Source organism: Haliotis rufescens, unplaced genomic scaffold, assembly GCF_023055435.1.
Source record: "Haliotis rufescens isolate VD_foot unplaced genomic scaffold, xgHalRufe1.0.p SCAF_32, whole genome shotgun sequence".
Classification (NCBI taxonomy): Eukaryota; Metazoa; Mollusca; class Gastropoda; order Lepetellida; family Haliotidae; genus Haliotis; species Haliotis rufescens.
In genome coordinates, this window is record NW_025964024.1 from 3,690,517 (window position 1) to 3,712,595 (window position 22,079).

Genomic DNA, 22,079 nt, shown 5'->3' on the forward strand with positions numbered 1-22,079 from the left:
CAACAGAATAAAATGGAAAAAAGATTGTTAACAATAGTAACATGAAGATGCATCATTATCATAATTTTTATCAGTGATTTCAACAAGAGTGAATGGTTTCAGAAAAGATCTCTATATACCAAATACTTCAAAGTTCTGGTACTGCAAGTTGATTCTGTAAATTGAGGGTGTGATTTTGGCAATTTTTAACTACTTTATTTCTACACAGACAATGAAATAAGCAAATGTGTACTGATTGGTCCTGTTATTACACAGTGGTTAAGGCGTTTACTCGTGACACCGAAGGCCTGGGTTCGAATATCACGTGGATACAATATTTGAAGTCCATTTGTGGTGTTCCCCGCCATGATGTTGCTGGAATATTGCTAAAAGCAGCCTAAAACTTGTAAAACTGCAGCGTAATGCAATGATCATTATGACTATCTTTAGAATTAAGGCCTGCATGTATATTCGTGTAGTAAGATATCCCAAAGATAGTACATTTTTGGGTGCCACATGTCCAAATGATATCAATATCAAATATTGCTTAAAGAAGGATTTTATTACTACCTGATTCAGGGTGCCACTTTTATACTAGGTACATTTCAGGGTGCCACACACGTCACACATGTCAGGGTGTCACATAGATGTCACATGTCAGGGTGTCAGATAGATGTCATACATGTCAGGGTGTCACATAGATGTCACATGTCTTGGTGTCAGATAGATATCATACATGTCAGGGTGTCACATAGATGTCACATGTCTTGGTGTCAGATAGATGTCACACATGTCTTGGTGTCAGATAGATGTCACATGTCTTGGTGTCAGATAGATGTCATACATTTCAGGGTGTCACATAGATGTCACATGTCTTGGTGTCAGATAGATGTCACACATGTCAGGGTGTCACATAGATGTCACATGTCTTGGTGTCACATAGATGTCACACATGTCTTGGTGTCACATAGATGTCACATGTCTTGGTGTCAGATAGATGTCATACATTTCAGGGTGTCACATAGATGTCACATGTCTTGGTGTCACATAGATGTCACACATGTGAGGGTGTCACATAGATGTCACATGTCTTGGTGTCACATAGATGTCACATGTCTTGGTGTCAGATAGATGTCATACATGTCACGGTGTCACATAGATGTCACATGTCTTGGTGTCACATAGATGTCACATGTCTTGGTGTCAGATAGATGTCACACATGTCACGGTGTCACATAGATGTCACATGTCTTGGTGTCAGATAGATGTCACACATGTCAGGGTGTCACATAGATGTCACATGTCTTGGTGTCAGATAGATGTCATACAAGTCAGGATGTCACATAGATGTCACATGTCTTGGTGTCACATAGATGTCACATGTCTTGGTGTCACATAGATGTCACATGTCTTGGTGTCACATAGATGTCACATGTCTTGGTGTCAGATAGATGTCACATGTCTTGGTGTCACATAGATGTCACATGTCTTGGTGTCACATAGATGGCACACATGTCAGGATGTCACATAGATGTAACACATGTCTTGGTGTCACATAGATGTCACTCATGCCTTGGTGTCACATAATGCCAATATCCTGGTGTCAGATAGATGTCAATGTCAGGGTGTCAGATAGATGTCAATGTCAGGGTGTCACAGATGTCTTGGTGTCACATAAATATCACATGTCAGAGTGTCACAAAGATGTCACGTGTCAGGATGTCACATAGATGTTACATGTCAGGGTGTCACATAGATGTCACACATGCCTTGGTGTCAGATAGATGTCAATGTCAGGATGTAAGATAGATGTCAATGTCAGGGTGTCACAGATGTCAGGGTGTCACATAAATGTCACATGTCAGAGTGTCACAAAGATATCACGTGTCAGGATGTCACATAGATGTTACATGTCAGGGTGTCACATAGATGTCACACATGCCTTGGTGTCACATAAATGTCAATGTCAGGGTGTCAGATAGATGTCAATGTCAGGGTGTCACAGATGTCAGGGTGTCACATAAATGTTACATGTCAGGGTGTCACATTGTTGTCATACATGTCAGAGTGTCACTCATGTCAGGGTGTCACAAAGATGTCACACATCAGGGTGTCACACACATCAGGGTGTCACATAGATGTCAGGGTGTCACAAAGATGTCACACATCAGGATGTCACATAGATGATACATGTCAGGGTGTCACACATGTAAGTTTGTCACATAGATGTCAGGGTGTCACAAAGATATGAAGTGCATGGCTGTTTATTACTGTTACATAGATTGTAGGGTTTAAAGTAGATATTAAGTATGTTGTATAGTGCAACACACATCATTTATGCATATTTATTTTTCAGATTCAGCATGAACAAGAAAAACGTTACCGATCCATCCCCGGGTCCACGCAGAAACTTCGGAATGATTGGTATGCCACAAGCAAAAACTCAAACAAGAAAGCATGTGAGTTGAAGTCCTTCTAAAAGATTGAATTTATTCATGTTACCCAAAATATCAAGCAGATAATACTGGAAAGTATCTGATCAGAGCCCCATCCTCAACACTAGGCTTGTCCTGACTCACTATGAGACAGAGGTCCATGTGGGTATTCCGGGTTACAAGAGGTCCCCACCAGCCTGTGCTGGTCGTATGAGGCAATCAAATGGATCTAGGTGTCAGGTTCAGCGACTTGGTTGACTACGTGTCATCATTGCCTGACGGCGTGGATCGTTGCTGACAATATCAATCACTGGCTTGTCAGGTCCAGACTAGGTTATTTACAGGCTACCATCATGTAGCTGGAACATTGCTGAGTGTGACATTAAACAACAAACGAACAAACGAATTAGCCAGTGGCAGTTACAAGACTGCTTTGAGGAATAGGGCTGTAAGATGTGTTTCAGAATAATTTTATGATCAATTCATGTTTTATCTGTATGAGACGTTAATTTTTATGAAGTTTACAATGTTGTGTTTTGTGTATAGGGCATGTTCGAGACAGACGAGGATGATCCCAGCTTGTACTTCAGTCAGTCTGTGTTCCGCCCGGACAAGGAGGTGCGGGTCAGTGACACTATTTACTGCTCATTAGTGTGTACCCTGTGGGGACTGCAGTTTAGAATAGCCCCCAGCAACTGATGCTGGCCATAAGGGACGACTTAATAGATTGTTTAGTCAGGCGCGGTGACTTGGTTGATGTCAAAGACATTCCTGACCTTGATAGTTGCTCATAATGTTAATCACTGGATTGACTGGCCCAGGCTTAATTATTTACATACAGGCTGCCATCAAAACAGCAAGCAAACATTTATGTGCTGATAGTGTTCAGACCTGATGATATTATGTAAAGAGATGTAATAGACTGAATACAGGGATTTATCCCGACCTGCTTAGAGGTCTGCAGCATATGTCACTAAGAATTCCCAGACTGGCTTTAGACATTTCCAGTTCATACTGTTATAGGTAGAAGAAATGTGTCTTGTATTTCACTGATAACAACCAATATAGAGGAAGTTTAGGAAGATTAAATGCTTAGTTTAACATTATTGCAGTGAATGTATTTTTAAGATTTAATGTTAAGATACCTCTGAATTTAGAAAAATATGCACTTTAAAACTATCCAAATTTGGACCAAATTTTTTTTCTCAAATTTCCTGCCGAGGGCACTTAGCTTGGAATTGTAGATAATTCCCAAATTGAATATATAGATGTTGTTCATGCCTTGCTTCAGAAAGACAGTAGCATTTCATGGTATAGGACCTGTGGAACAACAGATTTAAGCTGTCCCACACGCACAACATCATGTAGATACAAGAATTTATTCTTGTTTTTCTTTCGATCTGCTTAATGTATTGTGCAAAACTCTGTAAACCACATACAGTGAAACCTGTTTTGACTGACTACTGAGGGATTATCAAATATATATGTTGTTATCTGTAGTTTGGCACCAATATGACGTCAAAATGATCTCTCCTAGCTAATTGATGGTGTTTAATGGACAGACTATGTTTTTGGTATCAATGTTTTCTGTGACAGATGACATCCCAATCCCCGTCTCAGCTGTCATCCGGGTTTGGAAACAACTTCTACAGCCAGGGTGAGTCAGATTGTACCGCGCTCAAACATACCATTTTGGCTACCTTTTCAGCCTGTGTATCTCTCCCAACTACTTTCTAGAAAGCATATCCCTTTCTTTGTTAGGCTAAAAGAAAAAAATAGTCCTGGTTCCCAGGCACCACCTGTATCATCATCAACTCTGCCACACGTTTCGGTTTTATTTCCATTTTCGAAAAAAATATAAAATACTTAAACACAATGCACACAAAAAAATGAAAATGGAAACAGAACTTTATGATTATGTGGGCAGTACCTGAGAACCAACACTATTATTTTTTTTTATCCCCCGCCGCGCGAAAGCGCGAAGCGGGGGATATAGTATTCACGACCGTCCGTACGTCCGTCCGTACATCCGTCCCACCTGTTTGTTGCCGCGATATCTCAAGAACTAAACACTGGATTGTCTTCATATTTGGAACTATGGTGTATATACAGACACCGCAGACACCAGTCGGTTTTGGTGACCTTGACCCCATTTTCAAGGTCACAGCAGGCAAATCTGCTTTTGGAGTTGGAAAACGGTGTTGCCGCGATATCTCAAGAACTAAACACTGGATTGTCTTCATATTTGGAACTATCGTGTATATACAGACTCCGCAGACACCAGTCGGTTTTGGTGACCTTGATCCCATTTTCAAGGTCACAGCAGGCAAATCTGCTTTTGGAGTTGGAAAACGGTGTTGCCGCGATATCTCAAGAACTAATCGCTGGATTGTCTTCATATTTGTAACTATAGTGTATATACAGACACCGCATACACCTGTCAGATTTGGTGACCTTGACCCCATTTTCAAGGTCACAGCAGGCAAATCTGTTTTTGGAGTTGGAAAACGGTGTTGCCACAATATCTCAAGAACTAATCGCTGGATTGTCTTCATATTTGGTACTATGGTGTATATGGCGGGGGATATTTCGTCACTCTGTGACAAATACTTGTTATCCTTACATTCATGTAATATTTTAAAACTAGTTGTAAAATCAAGACAGCCAAAGGTAAATGTTGACTCACAAAATGAAGATGCTGTGAATGCTGGGGTGGATGGAGCTGTAGACAGTCAGCTGTGTTCCCTGTTTCCAGGTCTGCCCCAAAGAAGTATTGGAAACAGTCAGTTCACCGGACGCAACAGCAGTGGCGGTCACATCACGCCGACGAGCATGAACCCCAGCTTTCCCATCAGTATACAGCAACCTCAACACTCACCCAACAGGTACTGTGTCGTCAATAGTTACATGCAGACTAACTGTCAACACCCAGCTTCCCCATATACAGCAGCCTCAACATTCACCCAACAGGTACTGTGATGCCAATAGTTATATGCAGACTTACTGTCAACACCCAGCTTCCCCATATACAGCAGCCTCAACACTCACCCAACAGGTACTGTGTCGCCAATAGTTACATGCAGACTAACTGTCAACACCCAGCTTCCCCATATACAGCAGCCTCAACACTCACCCAACAGGTACTGTGTCGCCAATAGTTACATGCAGACTAACTGTCAACACCCAGCTTCCCCATATACAGCAGCCTCAACATTCACCCAACAGGTACTGTGTCGCCAATAGTTACATGCAGACTAACTGTCAACACCCAGCTTCCCCATACACAGCAGCCTCAACACTTGCCCAACAGGTACGGTGTCGCCAATAGCATCCTCTATATCTCCAGGGCTAGCATTTTAGTAACCTACACTAACCCCTGGATCCATTCCCGTCGTTCTAGCAATCTCAAATTACCGTCCATTGATATCCGTTTGGCAATTTCATTGGCTACGCTGCTAGGTCTAATGTACCGATCAGAATACGAGTTACAAACCGGCCTCAATGTTGGGTTGGCCAGTCCCATTGATTATGATCGAGTTTGCAAGAATCACAAAAGCACAAAAGAAAGCCCTCAAGATTCTCTTTGATGGAAAGGATGTCTTAATGTCCATTAACACTGGTGGTGGCTTTGGCTTCTATGTAATATGAGTTACTGCCCTTTCTCTTTCCCTTATGGGTGGTGGTCGGGTAGCCTAGTGGTTAAAGTGTTCGCTTGTGACGCCGAAATCCCAGGTTCGATTCCTGACATGGGTACAATGTGTGAAGCCCATTTCTGGTTTCCCCCTCTGTGATATTGCTGGAATATTGGTAAAAGCGGCGTAAAAGCAGTCACTTTCCCTTATGTTTCCCAACATTTGATTTACGGGTTAGTACCATGCGACTGGAATACTGTAGAGGATAGTGTTAAACAAAAAACTACATTGATGTACACTGTATTGCCCACTTGTGTTCCCCATGATGTGCAAGTGAGTTTGTTGGTGCTTGCAGCCTGTCAGTGATCGGACCTCGCAGTGTGCTAGGTCAGAACCAGTCCTCTCAGCCTCTCAATAATCTCCAGAAGCGGACAACTCTATCCTCAGCATTCGGAAGGTAACAGTGCCCTCACCACATTTAACACCAACTGATACATCAGTCTCTCAGTGTCTGGGGGATCACTCAGGAAGCCACAGGAGATGGCTTGTACTGAACTTTGTCAGGCTGTGAAAGGACTGAACATGCCATAGCAGATAATTTTGTTTCTGTTTAATGAATTTTCACTGCCTGAGCAGCAACTTGTTTTAGAATTATGGTCCTGTATACAGGCTTTGCTTACTAGACAGAAATACATTTTACTAGCAGAAGTGGACAATTTGCTGAAGCTGCTAACTGATATTTATTCTTCTGATTTTCATGATTATCAAACCCTGAGAGTTTAGACTGAACCATACATGGAATTAATTATTTTTTATATTTTTTTATATATATTATTATTATTATTATTATTATCATTATCATTATCATTATCATTAATGGCAAAGTACATGTATATATTAATTTGGCTACATATTACAAGTGTATATTTCCCGAAATATATTAATATATAATAAGTTTATTTTACCCAAATATTTCTAGTATCTATTACCCTATGTATTACGAGCATATTACCCTATACATATACACGATATAGTGAAGTGATATGTGATACATTCCTCCATGTGGTTTGTTCCAACTATTACCCATTGTTTCTCAACTGTGTGAAACAGCGGAATTGTCGACAATGTTTCGATCTGTTGTTGCCATGGTGACGTGTGCTGTGTGCACACTGAAGCGCTCCTACTACACTGTGTCTGTGTCCTATGTGTTCCAGTGCCGCCGGACCAATCACTAGTATCACGAACAGCTTCGGGTTTTCGGGGAGCAGGCAAGGTATGCAATCTTTTAACTCTAAATTAATTTCCTCATGAGTTGTTGTGAATTTAAGATTTCAGATCTTTTGCTTAGATTGAAGAAACTGATTTATCATCCAAAACTTGCTTCTTTAGGAGATATCACTTGAGAGAGCAAGTGATATCTCCTAGGTAATATCGCTACAATGAAATTGCATCACTATGCTTTGCAGACTGTTGTGATGTCATCGGTTATGGCGTCACAAGACCCGTGAAGATCTGGGGTAGAATAGGTTTTCAGCAACCCATGCTTGTCGCAAGAGGCGACTAATGGGATCGGGGTGGTCAGGCTGTCATTATATCCCAACTTTTAGGACCGATGCTCATGATGTCAATCACTGGATTGTCTGTTCGATTACTTACAGACCGCTGTCATATAGCTGAAATATTGCTGATTGCGGCGTTAAACAACAAACAAAACAAACAAACGAACAACATGGCATCACAATCAAATGACATCACTTATCTCTCTGCCACTGAAGCTGTACTAATCAAACTGCTTATTACAGTTTACAAACACATAATGTTGGAAGAGTCATTTTGGATGATAAATATAATTTCTTCCAAGCTGAAATATTTCAAGACTTGTTGATGAAAGTAAAAATATCCTTGGCAAGCCTTGGATATTTGTAACATTTATAACCCGTGTTCATTTATTTGACACTGGAAGACACTCAGGTGATATTCTCCGTATTTTGCCTTGAATCTCTTTGCTGGCATCAAATCTGTAGCCAAATGGTTATTGGTTGAAATTGTGTCTTTTTTTGAGTTTGTTCTTTTTAAGTTTGTAAAGATTGTGATCTTTATATTATGAATCATACAAAATCTAAGACCAACTTAGGAATCATTTGTCTACATTATGCTGCAATACTTAATATGACAGAGGAAGTTTGTAGTGAGATAACAAATAATAATAAAGTATGTGGTATGATCTAGAAACAAAACTGTAGTTATTGCTGTGTGCTATTTCAGAACAGTGTGTTTATATGTATATGTATTAATTCTTTTCAATCTTGTACATTTGGCCGATACAAGAACAATGTTAGGCTAAAAAAAATAATAGCCTTGGTTCTCAGGCACTGCCCACATCCTCATAAAGTTCATTGCACGTTTCGTTTTTGTTTCGATTTTTCAATTTGTTTGGTGCATTGTGTTAAAGTATTAGGATTTTTATATTTTTTTGAAAATGAAAATAAAAACAAAATGTGCTGCAGACTTTATGATGATGCGGGTGGTGCCTGAGAACCAAAACTATTATTTGTTTTAGCCTTTGCTTGTTGTGCATATACAGGAATTCTCTAAGAGTTCTCAACCTCTGTATATTTGGCAGGTAACGAGAACAACCATCCAGCGCTGGATTTGTCGGAATTTCCATCATTAAGCAACAGATCTAACATCCCTCCCAATCCCATGCCAACCGCTCGAAACTATGGTAAGATCTAGCCAATGGATCAAGTTCGTTTTTGACATGAACTAGATGAAATATCAGCTGTCTGGTTCCACATTTAAATTAGGTGATTATTTTGAATCATTTCACATGATAGACCACCTTGTCTTGGTATTAATGCAGATATTGAGAAGGAAGAGCATGCTCTCTGGCAATTTAGGAGAGATGTGAATCATGTATCTATAAAAATAAATGATTCAGTTTTGACAGCCACAAATTATTAGAAACAATCATTATGACCAGCTTGAAAACCGTTTATCAACATGGTCTGTTACAGTTGGTAAAAATTACGCTGAAAGGTCTTGTCATTTTATCATAAACGTGCTCGTTTATTTTTATTAATAGAAATCATTCAGAATAAATTCTGTTCCATGGTCTTGGGAAGAATAAAACCATGGCAAACTTACCTAGTTTTCTGCGGAGTTACTTTGCACTATTGCCATGCTTCCTCCATCTATCTCCCTCAGAACTCTTTGCCTCAAATCATCTTGTAGCCTCCCTGTCTTCTGTATAAATTAACTGCCTCGTCATTGGCTAAAGACTTTTTCACTGTCTATTCAGGAGTGAAATGGTGATGGGTCACTGCTGTCACAATGTTCATCTTTCTTCAGCCATAATAAACACTTCTCAAATGCTGTGTTTATTACACTTTTTGTTTGAATTTAACATATGGAATTAATTACATATTTCTGATTAATTGTTTGTAATTGTTCTATATTCTGATTGTAATGTACACTTAACAAAACATAGATTACCCTTGTATGATACAAAGTTAATAATGACACATCAATTTTGAAATAACAAGTATTGATAACTATCAGTAATATTTTCTTGTAGCTTTTCTATGCAATCATCTGATCAGTGTTCTGTAGTCAATTAAGTTTGCATGATGCAAATGTTAATGGTGTCAGTCTCCAGTGTGTATAAAAAAGCCCGCGGTGACTAAAGAGGGTATTTGTTTGCCTACAGTAGGTATGGTCAGCAAAGCTGTTCCGGACCCCACCCCCGAGTTCAATATCACCCAGGAGGAGTTCCCTGCGCTGCCAGGTTCTTCAAGTAAGTACACTGTGCTACATGATTGTTCTTCAAGTAAGTACACTGTGCTACATGACTGTTCTTCAAGTTAGTACACTGTGCTACATGATTGTTCTTCAAGTAAGCACGCTGTGCTACATGATTGTTCTTCAAGTAAGTACACTGTGCTACACGATTGTTCAAGTAAGTACACTGTGCTACATGATTGTTCTTCAAGTAAGTACACTGTGCTACCTGATTGTTCAAGTAAGTACACTGTGCTACATGATTGTTCAAGTAAGTACACTGTGCTACATGATTGTTCTTCAAGTAAGTACACTGTGCTACATGATTGTTCTTCAAGTAAGTAAACTGTGCCACATGATTGTTCTTCAAGTAAGTACACTGTGCTACATGATTGTTCAAGTAAGTACACTGTGCTACATGATTGTTCTTCAAGTAAGTACACTGTGCTACATGATTGTTCAAGTAAGTACACTGGCTTACATGATTGTTCTTCAAGTAAGTACACTGTGCTACATGATTGTTCTTCAAGTAAGCACACTGTGCTACATGATTGTTCTTCAAGTAAATACACTGTACTACACGATCATTCAAGTAAGTACACTGTGCTACATGATTGTTCAAGTAAGTACACTGTGCTACATGATTGTTCTTCAAGTAAGTACACTGTGCTACATGATTGTTCAAGTGAGTACACTGTGCTACATGATTGTTCTTAAAGTAAGTACACTGTGCTAAATGATTGTTCTTAAAGTAAGTACACTGTGCTACATGATTGTTCAAGTAAGTACACTGTGCTACATGATTGTTCAAGTAAGTACACTGTGCTACATGATTGTTCTTCAAGTAAGTACACTGTGCTACATGATTGTTCTTCAAGTAAGTACACTGTGCTACCTGATTGTTCAAGTAAGTACACTGTGCTACATGATTGTTCTTCAAGTAAGTACACTGTGCTACCTGATTGTTCAAGTAAGTACACTGTGCTACATGATTGTTCAAGTAAGTACACTGTGCTACATGATTGTTCTTCAAGTAAGTACACTGTGCTACATGATTGTTCTTCAAGTAAGTACACTGTGCTACATGATTGTTCTTCAAGTAAGTACACTGTGCTACATGATTGTTCAAGTAAGTACACTGTGCTACATGATTGTTCTTCAAGTAAGTACACTGTGCTAAATGATTGTTCTTAAAGTAAGTACACTGTGCTACATGATTGTTCAAGTAAGTACACTGTGCTACATGATTGTTCAAGTGAGTACACTGTGCTACATGATTGTTCTTAAAGTAAGTACACTGTGCTACATGATTGTTCTTCAAGTAAGTACACTGTGCTACATGATTGTTCAAGTAAGTACACTGTGCTACATGATTGTTCAAGTAAGTACACTGTGCTAAATGATTGTTCTTAAAGTAAGTACACTGTGCTACATGATTGTTCAAGTAAGTACACTGTGCTAAATGATTGTTCTTAAAGTAAGTACACTGTGCTACATGATTGTTCAAGTGAGTACACTGTGCTACATGATTGTTCTTAAAGTAAGTACACTGTGCTAAATGATTGTTCTTCAAGTAAGTACACTGTGCTACATGATTGTTCAAGTAAGTACACTGTGCACATGATTGTTCTTCAAGTAAGTACACTGGCTTACATGATTGTTCTTCAAGTAAGTACACTGTGCTACATGATTGTTCTTAAAGTAAGTACACTGTGCTAAATGATTGTTCTTAAAGTAAGTACACTGTGCTACATGATTGTTCAAGTAAGTACACTGTGCTACATGATTGTTCAAGTAAGTACACTGTGCTACATGATTGTTCTTCAAGTAAGTACACTGTGCTACATGATTGTTCTTCAAGTAAGTACACTGTGCTACCTGATTGTTCAAGTAAGTACACTGTGCTACATGATTGTTCTTCAAGTAAGTACACTGTGCTACCTGATTGTTCAAGTAAGTACACTGTGCTACATGATTGTTCAAGTAAGTACACTGTGCTACATGATTGTTCTTCAAGTAAGTACACTGTGCTACATGATTGTTCTTCAAGTAAGTACACTGTGCTACATGATTGTTCTTCAAGTAAGTACACTGTGCTACATGATTGTTCAAGTAAGTACACTGTGCTACATGATTGTTCTTCAAGTAAGTACACTGTGCTAAATGATTGTTCTTAAAGTAAGTACACTGTGCTACATGATTGTTCAAGTAAGTACACTGTGCTACATGATTGTTCAAGTGAGTACACTGTGCTACATGATTGTTCTTAAAGTAAGTACATTGTGCTACATGATTGTTCTTCAAGTAAGTACACTGTGCTACATGATTGTTCAAGTAAGTACACTGTGCTACATGATTGTTCAAGTAAGTACACTGTGCTAAATGATTGTTCTTAAAGTAAGTACACTGTGCTACATGATTGTTCAAGTGAGTACACTGTGCTACATGATTGTTCTTCAAGTAAGTACACTGTGCTAAATGATTGTTCTTCAAGTAAGTACACTGTGCTACATGATTGTTCAAGTAAGTACACTGTGCACATGATTGTTCTTCAAGTAAGTACACTGGCTTACATGATTGTTCTTCAAGTAAGTACACTGTGCTACATGATTGTTCTTCAAGTAAGCACACTGTGCTACATGATTGTTCTTCAAGTAAATACACTGTACTACACGATCATTCAAGTAAGTACACTGTGCTACATGATTGTTCAAGTAAGTACACTGTGCTACATGATTGTTCTTCAAGGAAGTACACTGTGCTACATGATTGTTCTTCAAGTAAGTACACTGTGCTACATGATTGTTCAAGTAAGTACACTGTGCTACATGATTGTTCAAGTAAGTACACTGTGCTACTTGATTGTTCTTCAAGTAAGTACACTGTGCTACATGATTGTTCTTCAAGTAAGTACACTGTGCTACATGATTGTTCAAGTAAGTAAACTGTGCTACATGATTGTTCTTCAAGTAAATACACAGTGCTACACGACCATGTGGAGCTTCCTGCTGAGAATGTCCGCTTCAACCTGTGCTGGTCATAAGAGGTGATTTCTTGGACAGGGTGGTCAGGCTCGGTGACCTGGTGGGTTGCATGTCTCATACCCGACGGTGTTTGGCATTGCTCATAATATCAAACACTGGATTGTCTGGTCCGGATTTGAATATTTTCAGTCCGCCATCTTGTAACTGGAATATTTCTTTGTATGGCGTTAAAATGCAAACAAAACATGTAGGTTATATACAATGCTACAGCGCTGGACAATACTTTGATAGTAATGCAAGAATGCAATACTTAAAACATGACCCTAAGGTCTGAAGATTGGGTGTATCCAAAATTGTTTGAAAACATTGTTAGATACAGCTGAAATATTGCTCACTGCATTGAAGTTACATTTACTCCCTCACTGTAGCAACATTGTTGTTTTATTCCAGATCCCCCAGCGTCGTCGGCAAACGACTCAACAAGGAAAACTGTTAGTGCTCTATTTGGTCCTCCAAATCCTTACATGGTAAATATACAAACTTGCATGGTAAACATACAAACTTGCATTTAAATATACAATGATAAATATACAATCCTGCATGGGTAAAAATATGACATGGTAAATATACCAACTTGCATGGGTAAAGATATGACATGGTAAATATATAATGTTGCATTTAAATATACAATGATAAATATACAAACTTGCGTGGGTAAAAATATGACATGGTAAATATACAAACTTGCATTTAAATATACAATGGTAAATATACAAACTTGTATTTAAATGTACAATGATACATATACAAACTTGCATGGGTAAAGATATGACATGGTGAATATACAAACTTGCATGGGTAAAGATATGACATGGTAAATATATAAACTTGCATTTAAATATACAATGGTAAATATACAAACTTGTATTTAAATGTACAATGATACATATACAAACTTGCATGGGTAAAGATATGACATGGTAAATATACAATCTTGCGTTGTAAATATATGCTCACTGCCAAAAGAAACTCGAACCTTAGAAACACATACAGAAGTATGTATGTTAAGAAGACATTTTTCCACATGGGTACAACGTGTGAAGCCCATTTTCCTGTGTACCCCGCCGTGATATTGCTGGAATATTGATAAAAGTAAAACCATACTTACTCGTGATTCTGTGGCTGTCGTTAAGTTGTCAGTGGAAGATGAGGGAACAAGAGTGAGGTCAGCTTCAGATTGGATGTTACGGAACTGATATCTACGATTTATCATTACCAGTGCTTGTATGTAAAAGGCATTGGTTTAGGTGTACTTAGAGGCAAATATTCAGCTCCACGACAGTCTTACAAGTTGGTCAACATTCTCAAATTGTAATTTAAGTTTCTGAATTTTTATACAGTTGTAGCTTTGCCAAGGTGACCAATTAAGGGAACAGGCTTTATTTTAATACAGAGGCGATAATGTCCCTCCTTGTCAAATAACATGAGTGATTGCAGGAAAATATAAATGATCATCCATTTGGTCCCCAAATATTTCTGTTGCCAGGCCCAGCATATGCCTTGAACCATAAGTATTAGGACCGCCTCCGTGGTCTAGTGGTAGAACATCCGCCCAGAGAGCGGAAGGTCCGGGGTTCGATCCCCAGCCGCGTCATACCAAAAGACGTTAAAAGATGGTAAATGTTGTTACGCTATCTGGCGCTCGGCATTAAGGGGCTAAAATAAGGGCTGGTCGGGTTGAAGTCAGTATTCTGTGTCTGGGTGGGGTATTCATGTTAAACTGCGGCATGGTATCTCAGTGAGCTTGCACTATAAATCGTCATCAGTCGGGACTAGTTCAAGCAACCACACACACATGTGCATGCACGTCGCTATATAAGTGCAGGCGACTAACTGGAAGGTCAGGCTCGCCTCACCTCACCTTGAAGTATTAGTGACTGTGAACTAGTGATAGGCCTGTTCAGGGTGGCATCACTTACATGTGTGTGTATTCTTGCAGCCTGCACCGGGAACTTTCGAGTCGGTGAACAGCAAGGACAAACCCTCCGACAAATCATCACAACCAAAGAGAGGCATACAGACGCACCCAGATGGTGAGTCACTCACTCACTCATAGTAGGGAGGGTGGGGTAGCCTTCGAAATTCAGTCCAGTCAGCAACTACTAAATTATGCTAAGGACAAGTTAGAGTCCTCACAGACTAGTAGAATGTGAGGGCTATAATTTTTAACCAGTTCTCAATGTTTCAGTTTTGCTTCAGATTAGAACTGAAATTTACTGACAGTAAAACGTAAACATAGTAAACGTTTTTCTCTTGTTCAAGCAGGACAAGCTACAAACGCTGAGGACAAGTGAATCGGGCAGTCCTTAATTAATTGTTTGAGCAGTATATATCCTGCATATTATGCACAAAGTGACTTACTGGGGCCCGTTTCACAAAGAGATCGTAGCGCTAAGACTGTCCTAAGTCTATGTTAAAGTATAGGACTTACGGCAGTCGTAGCCCTACGATCGCTGTGTGAGACCCGTGAAGATTCCGGGGTAGAATAGGCCTTCAGCAACCCATACTTGCCGTAAAAGGCGACTATGCTTGTCGTAAAAGGCGACTAACGGGATCGGCTGGTCAGGCTCGCTGACTTGGTTGATACATGTCATCGATCCCAATTGCGTGGATCGATGCTCATGATATCAATCACCGGATTGTCTGGACTCAGTTATTTACAGACCGCCATCATATAGTTGGAATAATGCTGAGTGCGGCGTTAAACAAAAAAACAAAAACAAAAAAAACCAAACGATCACTTTGTGAAACGGGCCCCTGGTCTGTCTATCCAACAAATTGAAAGATATTTATTTTGCAGCTGTTGTCGTGTTCATGTTTAATACACCCATGTATTTTTGTTTGTGCTTCCTCCAATGCAGGCACAGTCTCGAACATCCCGCCGGGCATGGTCACAGATCAGTTCGGCATTGTGGGTCTCCTCACGTTTATAAGAGCGTCCGAGAACGACCCCAACTTGGTTGCATTAGCACCTGGGATTGATCTCACCACATTGGGCCTCAATCTCAACTCACCTGAGTAAGTGTCTTTCCAGCATCTACCTCTCTCTAGCTTGCCCTGGCCTTTCAATTTAAGCAACTGTGTGCTGTGCCAGCATCTCCTTGTTGACTCGCATTGGGGCACCTGTTGGAGGTGTCATTATGTTACGAATAACCGCTGTGTCACAGGTTGTCACTAATTCTATGTTCAATCGAGAAAGACATGAGACAGTCCTTTTTATTGACATGGTTATAACTCAGAACACGATACTTGTTTTTCAACATTTTTGTTGTATTGATCGTAAAATGTGTGAAACTAAAACAAAATTATTGCTCACCCAAAAATATACACTCACCTTCGAATACCAATCAAACAGTTCAAAATATAGCTTTTATAAATCGGTTAGGCATATTGTTAGGATTTGTTAATAGGAACTGTATTCACTATTATATATCACAGGGGATAAGACAAATCTTAACTTATGAGTAAGGTATTTTGACTGTGACTAGAACCAGTCCATGATTTGGTTGTATTGTTTGAGTAGTTATTGTAAGGGTAGCTGACAGTGTGTGTAGAGTACCAATGTTGGTCCCTTTGAAGGTATGGCTGGGGTGGTGTCTTGTTTTGCTGGTATGGTGGGGCTGCATGTGTTGTGCACATGGTTGGCTCCATGTCCGTGTTTGCAGTCATCATGCATTTACTTAAGCTGATTGGCCAGTGCTTCAGTTCTCGTTTTGTTTCAATTTCCTTATTTTCTTGTAAACATTACATCATGTTATGATAATTTTCTATAATTTTCTATCTCACCAACGTTTTTCCTATGTCATGGTCATGAATGAAATCCTGCAGCCGCGAGACTGTTTTCGCTCACAATGACTATCTTGTTTGTAACACAACACATCTGTCTGTCAATGAAATACTGGACTCCAATGGAGCCGGATCTAGCACACCCTTCACTGCTGTTAACATGGCTGTCCGGGGAAGTGGTAGTAGGATCCCTGCAATGTTAAACGTTCCATGTGTCGATGATTCAGATAATTAAGATAATCATGTTCTGATCAATGCTTCTTTCTCTGTGCAGCTCTAAGAGGTAGGCCTGACCATTATTCTCAAACTAACTTCTTCATTTACCCGTTGTTTCTGCCGGAATGCTCACTACAGTCTCCTGAAACATCTCTACAACAAATTGTTCTTCTTGTCTGCTTAACAACAACACAGTGCCATTCCCCTTGCAAAACACCAGTAGTAAAGCACAGTCTGTCGTAGTACATTTACTGGATGAAATACAACCAGACCCTTAATTGACTCCGCTGGGAACAGTAAGCACTGTGGAAGGGAATGTGTGCAGCTCCAGGTTATAACACTGACAAACGGATTAACTACTTCTAAATTTCCCATATCTGACCCTAAGTGCTTTGTAACTTTCTACTGAGTGTATCAGAAAAATAAACTTGAATCCTTTGGAAATTTGGTATCTTGCTGTCTCAAGTGTTCCGTAAATTTGCTTATTTAATTTCTACGCATCTGTTGTCCTCCTCTCCTCCATCTTTCTATCGTGCACTAACATCTTACGCCATTAACACTGTCTGCAGTCAACCTCAATGGGTTTGTGGGTAGTTGTAAGCAACAGTGTCCGTTAAATCTGGTGATGACATTTAACACTATCTACAGTAAGTTAGGCCAGGTTTCGGGGTAGACGTAAGCCATAGATCCTTGTCCATTCCACCTGGTGACGACAGTAGAGTGTAAGGTCTCTGTTGTGCTTCCTGCTGCAGCCCTTAATGTAGTCAGGCTGTAGAGCAGGCCAGGAACAGAAGCTATAGACCATGTTGTTTCCGGGATTTTCCTTCCACAGTTGTGTAAGTTACTTTGGTCGATGCAGTATTCATGTGTAACTTCATGTTTGTACTTGGTGTTTAGTGTATGACTAGATCATCACAGATTGTTCCTAGTCAGGTTTGGTGGTGTTTATGTTCAGGTGCTAATGTGGAAAATGTCTTTGATGGGCATTTAAATGTTGAAAGACCATGAAGACATGAAACACATGTGGATAACAATTTCTTTATTGTTAAGTACCGTATTCGACGTAATAAGCGCCCCGCTCTAATAAGCGCCCACGGCGTTATTTGCTAATATATTGGCTAGGGAACAATCCCAGTTAGCACCCTTTCCGATTGATCAACGTACAAAAGACTTATTTATTCGTGTATAATACGCACTCGTTTGTTATATGCACCCTTGATTATGGGCAAATAAATTCTCGAAAATATATCTATCGTGTATAATACACACAGATTCTTCTTTTATTTCATTTCAGGCTGTCAGCATAAACCACAAAATTTACAATCTTTCAACCTCGTTTTTAATCTCACCAAATTTATATTCTAATAAGAGCCCCCTATTTCTAATTTTGAGAGCGCCCTGGGCGTTTATTACGTCGAATACGGTAAAACATTTCAGGTTTTTTGGCTGATTCTTGTTCCTTCATCATCAGGTGAATGACGAAGGGCAAGAAGTGGTTACAAACACTAAAGATGTTGTTATCCATAAACCTCTCATGTCTTCATGGATGGGATTAGTGTTATTTTTAGTTGGCCGTTAACACATGATGTGTAGTGAAATACTTGGTCATTATTTGGGATGCACTCAAGGTGTTTGGTGGAGTATTCAATACTCATGTCTCTCACTGAAGTATTCAGGATGCTTGGTGAACTGATTAAGATGCTTGGTGAAATATTCAATTGTCAATAATCTCAGTGAAGTGCTTGTGGTGTTCATTGAGGTAGCGGAGATCTGTGACCTCTGACTCATATGACATTGTGGGATCTGGGTATAGACCTTCACCTCTTGTCCTGTCAATCCCGGAGAGCCAGGTGGATCATCATCATCATCATCATCATCATCCTCTGACCTCCTTAATGTACTGGTTCACTTTTATAAAGGTGTTCATCTACTCCAACATTTCTCACGGAATATCCCAACCAATGAAAATACATGTACTAGATGTCAAGAGTTGTTCCCCTTCTGGTTTGGGGAGATCTGTGGATTAGGCATATGTAGTTTGTTCCTTATCATTTGGGAAATAACATCTTCCCTTGCATGAGGACTGATCCCTTCAATGGTTTGAATGGAATAGAAAATTCATCTTTTGCAGGTATCATCCATTTGAGTTTTGAGAAGTGTCTGTTTTTCAGTGTTGGTTGTGCCTAATCTATGTAGCTAGTCCTCTTTGTCAGTGTGTTTGTATATGTGTGAGTGAGTGTGTGTGTATGTGTGTGGAAGGTGTACATTTACCCAAATACTTTCTGATGTGTGTTGTGGATGTTTGTTGTTTTCATCTCACTGTCACCGTACATAAATATTCCATGTGAAACTGCTGATTGGTATCATATTTTTGAAAAACAAAATTCTGTACTGCAGCACTGGCCATTAGCTTACTAAACTGACTGTGATGGTTGTTATATTTGCATACATGTTCATTGTTGGTGTTATTTGACAATGTTGGCATTGTCAAGCATTGTGTGATGTTGTTTGGCATTGTCTAGAATGGTTGCCCTTTTTTGGCATTGTTTGACATTGTTTGCAATGTCCAGAATGGTTGCCCTTGTTTGGCATTGTTTGACATTGTTTGCATTGTTTGACATTGTTGGCATTGTTTGACATTGTTTGCAATGTCCAGAATGGTTGCCCTTGTTTGACATTGTTGGCATTGTTTGACATTGTCTAGAATGGTTGCCCTTATTTGACATTGTTGGTTTTGTTTGGCATTGTCTAGAATTGTTGCCCTTGTTTGACATTGTTGGTATTGTTTGGCATTGTCCAGAATGGTTGGCCTTATTTGACACTGTTGACATTATTTGACATTTTCTAGAGCGGTTACCATTATTTGACAATGTTTCGCATGTTGGTTGTTTGACATTATTTTTTATCATTGCTGGACATATTGTCAAGTTTATACTGCATTGGCAATGACAACATTGTATGACTATGTTGGCAATGATAACATTATATGACCATGTTGGCAATTATAACATTGTATGACCATGTTGGCAATCATAACATTATATGACTCTGTTGGCAATGATAACATTGTATGACCATGTTGGCAATGATAACATGTTGGCAATGATAACATTGCACAACCATGTTGGCAATGATAACATTGTATGACCAAGTTGCCTATGTTTACATTGTTTGACATGTTGGATATTTGTTAACCTTCATATGGATGGACGTGGTTGGTGTAATGTGCATGAGTATATTGTATGACTACATGGGATATATACTCCAGGAACAGCTTCAACTCACTGTGTATATTTATATATAAGCATAACTTTTGTGTAAATTCCCTTGAAGAGCACGATTTATTAACTTCAGCCATTAAGCCTTCAAACTTTTACCAATGTCTGTCATATGTGTTCAATGTGGATGTGTTGAGTAAAATGGCCCTAAGTTGCTGTAACGTGTCATCAATTGTCTGTGACAGCTTTCGCTGATTTTGTTCCAGAAACCTCTACAGTACGTTTCAGTCCCCCTGGGCAGATGCACCCTGTCGGCCACAAGATATCGGTAAGTTGTACGGATCCCTCAATAATCCAGTGTTTATATCTCCTTTCTACCACATCTATGTCAGAGCTTCAGTTCTTGTTTGGGGGCACGGGTGGCCCAGTCATCTATGGCGCCGCAATTTTCTGTGCAGAGTTGTGTCCCTTGGACAAGCCAGAAACCTCTGATTGTGGGTTTGAATCCCGGTTCGCCCTGATTATGTTTCTAGGTTTGTCAACACCATACCCGTGCTTGTGAGCTGAACCGAAGTGGTAAACGTCTAAGACCTGCATCACTTCGGGCTTTCCTCCCACAGAAAGCTGACACGCTGTGATATAACAGGAATACTGTTAAAAGCGGCATTAAACCGACCTCACTCACTCACTCAGTTCTTGTTTTGTTTCAATTTTATTTTCAGGAGTTTCACAAAATATCCATAAGTTTCACAATATGTCCGTAATTTACACAGTATATCTGTAAGTTACACAAGGTATCCATAAGCTACATGAGATATGTGTGAGTTGGACAAGATAGCCGTAATTTCCTCAAGATATCCATGAGTTGCACAAGATATCCCCAAGACATAAGATATCCATGAGTTGTTGTACAAAGTTGAAACAAGGTGCATTAGACGCCAGTAAGATGAACGCAATATGAGTCGCACTGAGGTATTCCAAAACAAACCACTTGTCTCAGGTGAGGTGGATAATTGATATGAGAATCTCCCCAGTCTGTGTCTGATATCCAGAACCCTGACCCTTGAGATAACACTGAACACCAAGTATGTTCACAGTCTCATGTTTGTGTTACTCTGGGCCCCGTTTGTTTCACAAAGCGTTCGTAGCTCTACTTCTGAGTCCCGTACTTCAAAGAGTGACTAACGACAGTCCTGGCTCTGGTATCTCTTTGTGAAATGAGGCCCTGGTCACAAAACCAAGAAGGGCGACAATTTGTGTGGGTCAGTGGACAAGCAAGAACATTGTCCGAAGTACGTGCCTGCCAGCTAACCTGTGGTTGGTAAAGTTTGTCGGGATAGGTGAAGTTTGTTCCTTCCTGTCAATTTATACACTGACAATTTTGAATCAGACATTGATTATGTGAAGGACTTACTTGAGAGCAAGAGTTAGATTTGTAATCATTTAAGAATTGACTTAATACATTTTTTGCTTTTGTGTTCATGGAGGTATGAAAGTAGAAAACTGGTGTGCACACTGTGTAGATCTGCATATCATAAAATTGCCTGACTTGCTATTGATTGATCTATTCTATAAATTCTAGTCGGTCAGTGGGCATGGGCTACTCTTTTGTCTTGTTTTATGGAAACATAATGCAAATGCAAAAATTATTTCTTGGTTTGCCAATCAAATGCCTTGAGATCACTTGCAATTTTAGAGTAAAGAAAATCTGAGAACAATGATTACGATTAAGATTACTATAGCATAATTATGCTATAATTATCAAGATGGTTTAGTTGCATTTAATTCACCAGCCCGCCTGGCTTGTTCGGAGAAATACTATTTCAGACACTGAGCAAGAATCGTGTTGCACAGTTGGCTGTGAAGATTAGGTTCAAAGTCAGGTGAAATAGGATTTAAATGAGGCCTCTGTATTTTGAGTTAGTTTGCGGAAAGTATTTGTCCAGATGTCAGACTAAACAGCATCAGATGTTATCCATGGACTTGATG

At 39.5% G+C, this 22,079-nt stretch overlaps 1 protein-coding gene across 7 annotated transcripts in view; it reads left to right on the plus strand.

Moving 5' to 3' along the window:
- The window catches only part of LOC124116638 (CCR4-NOT transcription complex subunit 2-like), a 33,771-nt gene that overhangs the window by 9,303 nt on the left and 2,389 nt on the right, over positions 1 to 22,079 (plus strand). For 3 of the 7 annotated variants that reach the window (XM_048380667.1, XM_048380666.1, XM_048380670.1), the window contains 13 exons: positions 2,336 to 2,438; positions 2,961 to 3,038; positions 4,011 to 4,071; positions 5,170 to 5,299; positions 6,402 to 6,503; positions 7,261 to 7,319; positions 8,670 to 8,771; positions 9,759 to 9,842; positions 13,261 to 13,337; positions 14,810 to 14,903; positions 15,732 to 15,888; positions 16,931 to 16,939; positions 20,357 to 20,418. In XM_048380667.1, coding sequence (XP_048236624.1) covers positions 2,336 to 2,438; positions 2,961 to 3,038; positions 4,011 to 4,071; positions 5,170 to 5,299; positions 6,402 to 6,503; positions 7,261 to 7,319; positions 8,670 to 8,771; positions 9,759 to 9,842; positions 13,261 to 13,337; positions 14,810 to 14,903; positions 15,732 to 15,888; positions 16,931 to 16,939; positions 20,357 to 20,418 — 1,118 coding nt within the window. Of the gene's footprint in view, positions 1 to 2,335; positions 2,439 to 2,960; positions 3,039 to 4,010; positions 4,072 to 5,169; positions 5,300 to 6,401; positions 6,504 to 7,260; positions 7,320 to 8,669; positions 8,772 to 9,755; positions 9,843 to 13,260; positions 13,338 to 14,809; positions 14,904 to 15,731; positions 15,889 to 16,930; positions 16,940 to 20,356; positions 20,419 to 22,079 lie in introns of all 7 variants that reach the window. The other 4 variants (XM_048380668.1, XM_048380669.1, XM_048380671.1 and 1 more) reach the window with 4 other exon arrangements.